The sequence below is a fragment of the Ictidomys tridecemlineatus genome, chromosome 6 (assembly GCF_052094955.1).
Source record: "Ictidomys tridecemlineatus isolate mIctTri1 chromosome 6, mIctTri1.hap1, whole genome shotgun sequence".
In the NCBI taxonomy this organism is placed as follows: Eukaryota; Metazoa; Chordata; class Mammalia; order Rodentia; family Sciuridae; genus Ictidomys; species Ictidomys tridecemlineatus.
The window spans coordinates 126,309,321-126,318,414 of NC_135482.1; the positions used below are offsets into that span (position 1 = coordinate 126,309,321).

General features: G+C 33.2%; 1 protein-coding gene across 1 annotated transcript; it reads left to right on the plus strand.

The window, feature by feature from the left end:
* The first annotated feature begins 346 nt into the window (after positions 1–346).
* Slitrk6 (SLIT and NTRK like family member 6) lies at positions 347–7,017 on the plus strand. Its single transcript, XM_005341305.4, has 2 exons — positions 347–942; positions 3,282–7,017. Exon 2 carries the CDS (start codon positions 3,306–3,308, stop codon positions 5,823–5,825), a length of 2,520 nt encoding a protein of 839 aa, XP_005341362.2. The 5' UTR covers positions 347–942; positions 3,282–3,305; the 3' UTR covers positions 5,826–7,017.
* The last annotated feature ends 2,077 nt before the right edge of the window (positions 7,018–9,094 follow it).

Consider the following 9,094-nt stretch of genomic DNA (forward strand, 5'->3'; position numbering starts at 1 on the left):
TAAATACATATAGACATATGTTGTAGGGAAGCAGTTTATGTTACCATTTTAAAATTTAATTAGTGCACAATTTCACCTCTGAACACCAACAAAAACAAAAGAAACTACAGGAAGCAGCTCTTCTACAGGCAGCATGCCTGTTGTTTTTCTGCACTTGTGTGTGCAGTACAGTACTGAGTTAGATAAGAATTTAACAGAATACATTATTTAATTTCCCATAAATAACACAATATACTATTAAACATTTTAAACAACAGGTAATTATTTCCATCAAAATCACTTGTTCCATATTTGGTATTAAAAGGAGGGGAAAGATCATTTTCAGAAAGAGGAGGAGTTGAGCAGTCCCAAGGTGGAGCTGTCTCTTGTGTTATATGACACGGGCGGATTAAAGTGCTCTGATGGGGAAGGGCTTAAAGGCTGAGTCAAAAGCCAAGAAGTCTCTTTATTTACGCCTCCCTCCCAGCCCTTGGCAATCTGACTAATAACAAACTGAGCTAACAAGAAAGACTAGAAAGGAAGGAAGGAGAGCACTGCTGCAGCTTGGATCTACAACCTAAGAAAGCAAGAGTGATCAATCCCAGCTCTGTTAAACATCTTGTTTATTGGCTGCATTCAGCAGCTTGCAAATGGTTAACTATATGCAAAAAAGTCAGCATAGCTGTGAAGTATGCTGTGAATTTTAATTGGGGGAGAAAAGGACAACTGCTTCAGGATGCTCTAGTATGTACTCTGCTTGCAATATTTTCAATGAAATGCTCATAGCTTTGTGCTTCACCAGAGATTTTAACTTTCTAAAGCTATGGGACTTGTCAAAAAGTGATCTGAGAGAAGAAAGTACTTGACAGTTGGTGTTTTCTGTTTTAATACAAAACTGAATTACTTTGAACACCTCTTCCAGCTGTGCATTACAGATAACGTCAGGAAGAGTCTGCTTTACAGGTAAGATGAATGTTTCCAAGCTTTTCTTATCCTGATTTTTGCATTATCATAAATTGATTAAATTTATATGTTTGCCTCTTATTGAAACAAAATAACTTTGCCTTAAGTGATATTTGGTTTCATTTTGCTCAGTGGCCCAACTAATGCTGTAGCAGATGCCTGTTTCTCTGAGCAGCAGACATTTAGTCCAACAGCTGGCTGTGGAGAAGCACAAATATAATAATATGCCACTATTTCTTTTACAACATGCAGTTTGTTATTGGAAACTAAATATGTGTACTTCCTGAAGGGAAGATCGCTTCCAAATGTCATTGCTGAATTTAAAATATAAGCAGAATATTCTACAAAAATTCTTTTAATTTTGTATATTACTTTTATTGTTTCTGACATACACTTTCTGAAAAATATATAAACAGGGAGTTATGGCCTCTTTCACATTGTATCAGACATGGTTACTGTAAAAACACTCTTAAAATTTCTGATAAGATTAGAAACTGTTCCACAGCACATTTTGAAGAGAATAAAAAGCATGTAAGATTAAAATAATGAAATGGATGTTGTCAACTAGAAATTATTTACTATTTTCCCAAGATGCTGTACTTCATTTAATGAATTATATTCATTGTTTGTAATTTATGGAGAGGTACTTAGAGTGTTTTGGAAAGCTAATCCACAAGTTGAAGACTCCAACTACAAGCTCCTTCACTCTAAGCACAGCACTCAGAGCTATGTAAAATCAAACAGTTTCCCTAAAGAAATGTAAATTCTTGTAACTTTTTTTATGTAGACTGTATTGTTTTCTTCCTTCAGTGGCTCAACTGCCATTTGCCTTTCAGAAATTTCAGGCTCCATGTATTTGCAATGAAATAATGTATTTTTGGGAAATAAAAATTACTTTCAGGATTAATGATTGGGTTCTAGGATATTTTATCTCATTGTGAGCTTTAATTAGATCCACAGTTACTATTCACACGTGAACTAGGATAATGAAAACATTTGGCATTTTCAAAAGCTCAGTAGTCATAAGATGTGGTATTTAACTTTCTATTTGTTTTATGTAAATTTAGGAGCAATATTTAAAGGAAAGGAATAAAATTAGATACCTTTAGAGTTATATATGCTTACCTTACCATTGTTTTTATGTCTAAGTCAGAGTCTTTTAGAATTGCTGTTTCACATGCACATTTAGATTTTGAAGGGCTAGGAAAATGTGATGTTGTTAATATGAACTTTTTTTTTTAACCAAATGAGACATATCTGGAAGTATTTTGAATTGTGCAGTTTGTTTCAGAGTTTCTTGTTTGAGACTTTAGGCCTTATAATAAAGGCAATTGACTGCTCCATTACAGAATGACTTTGAGTGCCCTAAAGCCTATTTCAAGACCTCAATAGAAAGTCATTTGCTTAAAGTGAACATGAGGTGTTGTTTATTCTTCCACAATGGACTGAAAAATGTGCTGCAGATCAGTCTCCTTTAGTTTTTGATAACTTCAAACTTGTCCATAACAGAATTAAAAAGTAGCCAGAAGTATTCTATATTTAGAAATACAAAATAAAGCGTGCTTTCAATGAAATTTGACTATAAAATCTTAAGCCTATATGTGTGATGCTACTATTATACACACTGACTCAGACAAAATAGTCAACGCAGAGTTCTTTTCACAATGCCTTGGCTTATTAGCCATCGAGGACAGATTTTTCTTAATGTTTTGAAATTAAAAAATCAAGTTAATAAGCATCTTGGTTCGAAATAAAAATAGGTTAAAACACAGACAGGGTTATAAATACATGAATATAATGCATACACTTGGAAACATTCTTACATACATACACACATGTGTATACATTCTTTCTATAACTTTTACATTTCCTGTAGTTCTCTAGGCTTTTGGCTAATACCTACATATATTTTTATATTATAATCCTCCAGTCTTAAATTCCTTTACTTTAGTGTTAAAAAATATTAAGGCATTCTCACATGTATAATTTTACATCATATTGAAATGTTGGTGGTCCAGTTAGCCAGAAAGCGCCTCTCTTATCTTTTATAAGGCTAGTTATTTGACAGATATGAACACAAATATGTTGACATAATATTACAAATTGTTGCTCTCCTAAATTTTATATTTTGACCATGGTGCATGTTAAAAGTAACCCAAAATATGCCTGTCCAAGTATTATGAGAAATTTAAAAAGAAAAAATGTATGTGCAAAGTATTTATATTTTCATAGTAACAAGTAATTTCCTCTTTAGTGGAAGACCTATCATTTTGAAAATGTCAAATTCATGTCCCTGCTCCCCCCAATAAAATCCCTTCTTATTGCATTTTATTTTACAGAATCAGATTTCATCACATGACAACATGAAGCTGTGGATTCATCTCTTATGTTCATCTCTCCTTGCCTGTATATCTTTACAGTCCCAATTGCCGATACCCTCAATCAGAGGTTCTTGTGATTCTCTTTGCCATTGTGAGGAAAAAGACGGGACAATGTTAATAAATTGTGAAGAAAAAGGTATCAAGAAGTTATCCCAGATATCTGTGCCACCATCACGACCTTTCCACCTAAGCTTATTGAATAATGGCTTGACAATGCTTCACACAAATGAATTTTCTGGGCTTACCAATGCTATCTCAATACACCTTGGATTTAACAATATTGCAGATATTGAGACTGGTGCATTTAATGGCCTTGGCCTCCTTAAGCAACTTCATATCAATCACAATTCTCTAGAAATTCTGAAAGAGGATACCTTTCATGGACTAGAAAACCTGGAATTCCTACAAGCTGATAACAATTTTATTACAGTGATTGAACCAAGTGCCTTTAGCAAGCTCAACAGACTTAAAGTGTTAATTTTAAATGATAACGCTATTGAGAGTCTGCCTCCAAACATATTCCGATTTGTTCCTTTAACCCATCTGGATCTTCGTGGAAATCAGTTGCAAACATTGCCTTATGTTGGCTTTTTAGAACACATTGGTCGAATATTGGATCTCCAGTTGGAGGACAATAAGTGGGCCTGCAATTGTGACTTATTACAGCTAAAAATTTGGTTGGAAAATATGCCACCACAGTCTGTAATTGGTGATGTTGTATGCAACAGTCCTCCAGTCTTCAAAGGAAGCATACTAAGTCGACTGAAAAAGGAATCAATTTGCCCTACTCCACCAGTGTATGAAGAACATGAAGATCCTTCAGGATCATTGCATCTGCCTGTGACATCTTCAATAAGTGATAGTCGTATGTCAACCAAGATCACACCCATTTTCAAACCACCTACCAAAGCACCAGGTTTGATACCTTATCTTACAAAGCCATCCACTCAACTTCCAGCACCCTACTGTCCTATTCCTTGTAACTGCAAAGTTCTATCCCCATCAGGACTTCTAATACACTGTCAAGAGCGTAATATTGAAAGCTTATCAGATTTAAAACCGCCTCCACAGAATCCTAGAAAGCTTATTCTAGCAGGGAATATTATTCATACTGTAATGAAGTCTGATCTAGTGGAATATTTTACTTTGGAAATGCTTCATTTGGGAAACAATCGTATTGAAGTTCTTGAAGAAGGATCGTTTATGAATCTAACAAGACTACAAAAACTTTACCTAAATGGTAATCATCTGACTAAATTAAATAGAGGCATGTTTCTTGGTCTTGACAATCTTGAGTACTTATATCTTGAATACAATGCAGTCAAAGAAATATTACCCGGAACATTTAACCCAATGCCTAAACTCAAAGTCCTCTATTTAAACAACAACCTCCTACAAGTTTTGCCACTGCATATTTTTTCAGGAGTTCCCTTAACTAGGGTAAATCTTAAAACAAACCAGTTCACCCATCTACCTGTGAGTAACATCTTGGATGATCTTGACTTACTGACCCAGATTGACCTTGAGGATAACCCCTGGGACTGCTCCTGTGACCTAGTTGGATTGCAGCAATGGATACAAAAATTAAGCAAGAACACAGTGACAGATGATATCCTCTGCACTTCCCCAGGGCACCTTGACAAAAAGGAATTAAAGGCCCTCAATAGTGAACTTCTTTGCCCAGGTTTAGTAAATAACCCAACTCAGACCAGTTATGTTATTGTTACTACTCCTACAACAACGACAAATACAGCTGGTACTATTTTAAAATCTCTTACTGATGCTGTACCACTCTCAGTTCTAATATTAGGACTCCTGATTGTGTTTATAACTATTGTGTTCTGTGCCGCAGGGATAGTGGTTCTTGTTCTCCACCGCAGAAGAAGATACAAAAAGAAACAAGTAGATGAGCAAATTAAAGACAACAGTCCTGTGCATCTTCAATACAGCATGTATGGCCATAAAACAACTCATCACACAACTGAAAGACCTTCTGCCTCTCTTTATGAGCAGCACATGGTGAGCCCCATGGTTCATGTTTATAGAAGTCCATCATTTGGTCCAAAGCATTTGGAAGAAGAAGAAGAAGAAAGGAATGAGAAAGAAGGAAGTGATGTAAAACATCTCCAAAGAAGTCTTTTAGAAAGGGAAAACCATTCGCCACTCACAGGGTCAAATATGAAATACAAAACTACAGACCAATCAACAGAATTTTTGTCCTTCCAGGATGCCAGTTCATTATACAGGAATATTTTAGAGAAAGAAAGAGAACTTCAGCAACTGGGAATCACAGAGTACCTAAGGAAAAATATTGCCCAGCTCCAGCCTGATTTGGAGGTGCATTATCCTAGAGCCCATGAAGAGTTGAAATTAATGGAAACATTAATGTACTCACGGCCAAGAAAGGTATTAGTGGAACAGACTAAAAATGAGTATTTTGAGCTCAAAGCTAATTTACATGCCGAACCTGACTATTTAGAAGTCCTGGAGCAGCAAACATAGATGGAGAATTTGAGGACTTTCACAGAAATGCTGTGGTTCTGTCTTAAGTCCAAACTTTGGAAATAAGTGCCTTACATGAGTGTGTCATCAATCAGAACTTAAGCACAGCAGTAATCCTATGGGGGAGAAAAAAAGAAGAAAAAGAAACTCAGGGATCACTGGGAGAAGCCATGGCATTATCTTCAGGCAATGTAGTTTGTCCCAAATAACATAAATCCTTGCATGTAATTCATACAAGGATTACAGTAATATTTCTCCATATGCTTAAAAGTGTTTCATAGAAGTCCTCTTGCACATCTAAGATAGGGGTTGAACACTAAAATCACCCTATCTTCTTGAATTAATTTACCCATGGATTAAATAAAATTGGATTTCATTATTTAAAAACTATACCTATACATGTAGTTATAATATGTAAGGAATATATTGTTTATAACCAGTATATACTTCAGAATGTGCATTGTCAAACATTTAATTTTCTTGCAATAAATGCAAAAGAAAATTGAACTTGAGATTTATAATAATAAAGAAAAAAGTGGAATGGTTGTAATTATTGGGACAATTTGGGTGGCCCCACAATTTGAACAACGGAGGGTTAATCAAATACCACCCAAATGTTTTCTGAATTTACAAAACAAATATTATTAATAGTTCAGGTGGAATAAATTAGCAAATTTTTGGTTTTCTATACACTTTGTGTGGAGATTCTTAATGTCAATGCTGCTGTGAATTACAGTATGTTGTCTGTGCTCAAAAGTTTAATGCTTCTTGGAATATTTTTAAAATGCTACTGAGATTCAATTGTAAATATGATTAGATCACCTAAGTTTGCTTTCATTCATAGTATTAATCCTTTGTATATCTGAATGAACATGATAGAAATACATTCCTTGTGGCAAGTAATTCAAAGGTATAAAACAAGTAGTAAAGATTGTTATTTTATTTTTATTGATGTATACTGATAGATGCCATAAATTAGTAGAAAAGGCACTTCTAAAGGTAAGTGATTTAAGTTGCCTCAAGAAAGGCACAATGTAGCTTTATTTTGCAAGAAGGTATAGCTAGATTTCTATGAACTATTTATTCTGTACAGTTTTGTATATTTTTGGTTCACAAAAGTAATTATTCTTGGGTGCCTTTCAAGAAAATTAAAGATATTGCTCATTACAATAAAGCTAAAGTGAAAAGTCTATTTTCAAATGTGCTTTCTTCAAATAGTGTGTCAGTCAAGTCAGAAGTAATACGCAAATACATACATAATGCACACACACAAAAGAAGGGTTTCTGTTGGGCACAGAGAAGTATTTTGTTTACCATGTGCAAAAGGATATGAAAATTTTGAGTATGATGGACACTGAGCCAAACGTAAACTTTTATTAGTAATTTTCCCTTTTAAGCAAATCATTTTCCTTTGCAATACAAATGAAAATAACATTTTTTTCTAACTGCAGAATAAACATAGGAATTTTTCATAGTAAAATTAGTAAAGGTAATCTAGGTCTGTTTTCTTAGCACCATGTAAACTTATGCATTGGTTTAGGAAGGACTCCGTTTTATATAAAGAAGTATTTTTAAAAACTTATTTAACAATATTTCAGTGATTTGTAAAAATAACCTATTAAATGTCTTAACTTTTAACTCATTTCTGTACTACTATGCTGCAGGATATGAAGACTGATTATGGTTCTATTATGAAATCATATTACCAGATTTCTCTTAAATAATTGCCTATATTAAAACAAAGTCATCAACCATTATATATCAAAGATTTACTGAAAACCTAAATTTCTTCCTTTGTTTCAAAAATTTTGAAGGACAAAGTTGGGAATTATTCTTTTTAAAGAAACAATTTCTAAGGTAAAATGTATGTCCATATGGTATGCTTTATACTTACCTACAAAAAAAATATTCAGCACAGTAGTGAATTGTAAATCCTCTGAAGAGAAATTTAAAAAACTATATTCTGAAGAGAAGAAAAAAAGGGCAGTAAACATGTCATGATGTTTCTTTACTCAATTGAGTATCTGCCAATAATTTTATTCCAATCAAGTGGATTCATGCAGTCTGCAAAATTTAAGAAATGTCCCTGCCTGGAGGACCTTTGGAATGGATCCATGAATTCAGACAGAAACATGTCCTTGAGAACATTCTTCTGTTTTGGAAGGAGTAATAGTTTTTAATCTTTAATTGTTGTTAATTACCTAATGTAATAATGTTCATTTTTAAACTTAAGATCAAGGAGAACACAGTTGTTTATGAAGACATGTAAGTATGTCTCCATATTTAATATACCATCCCAAGACTAAAAGAAAATAGAAATATAAAAGAAACTTTAAAAAGGTATGGAAATCATTATGTTTTACAAAGAGGATAATAGTTTAGAAACTTAAATGTCCATTCATGATGGATTTCTTCTTATGTAATTTGTTTCCCTATTAGTTGTGGGAGCTGACAAAGTTAATAATGGTTTTTAACCCCTTAAAGAGTTTTGTGATCTGTGAGAATCTCAGAACTTTTATTATTTCACCTGCATTTCCTATGACTTTTCCTTCTAAGAAGATTTTTTCATTATATTATTTGATTATCTATTTAAACAACCAACTTTGTCTCTTTCCAGATTCAACAGAAATATTCAAAGTCCTGATTCTTGTATGTGTTAAATATTCTCATCCTTATATATATGACTTGGTCACTAAGAGAAAAAAAAAAGATTTTTTTTTTAAATTATCTGGGGTTGTTTCTTGATTTTTATCAGAATTTTGTCCAATGCACATCAGTGCAAATTGCTATTGATGTCCCCAAACTAAATTTTTCTAATATGATGGGTGTAGTGTAAAATAATACTAAAGCAAAACTTTATATTCAAATAAATCTTTTAGACATAACTTATAATAATATTTACTTAATAAAAAACTTCCTCCCTACCAAATTACCTATTGTAAATTTATGAAAGTGTTCTTCAGATATATTCCTTTGATCCACATAATGACATGAAAATTTTAGTAAGAAATAATCACTTAAATGTGTTACCCTCTTTGAATCACATTCTCATATTGTAGTAGAGAGAAAGTCTTTTCTTTTCCCCTTTAATATTAAATAAACTGAAGCAACATCTAAACTGCTTTAAGCTGCCTTCATGACCTGGCCTAAATAATTTAAAAGGTTTAAGATTTGATTCAGGATTGAAGAATGTGATGTGAGCATTCCGTTGTAGTTAAATACTTTTTCTATTTTACTTATATTTTATTGGTACATTATAATTATACATA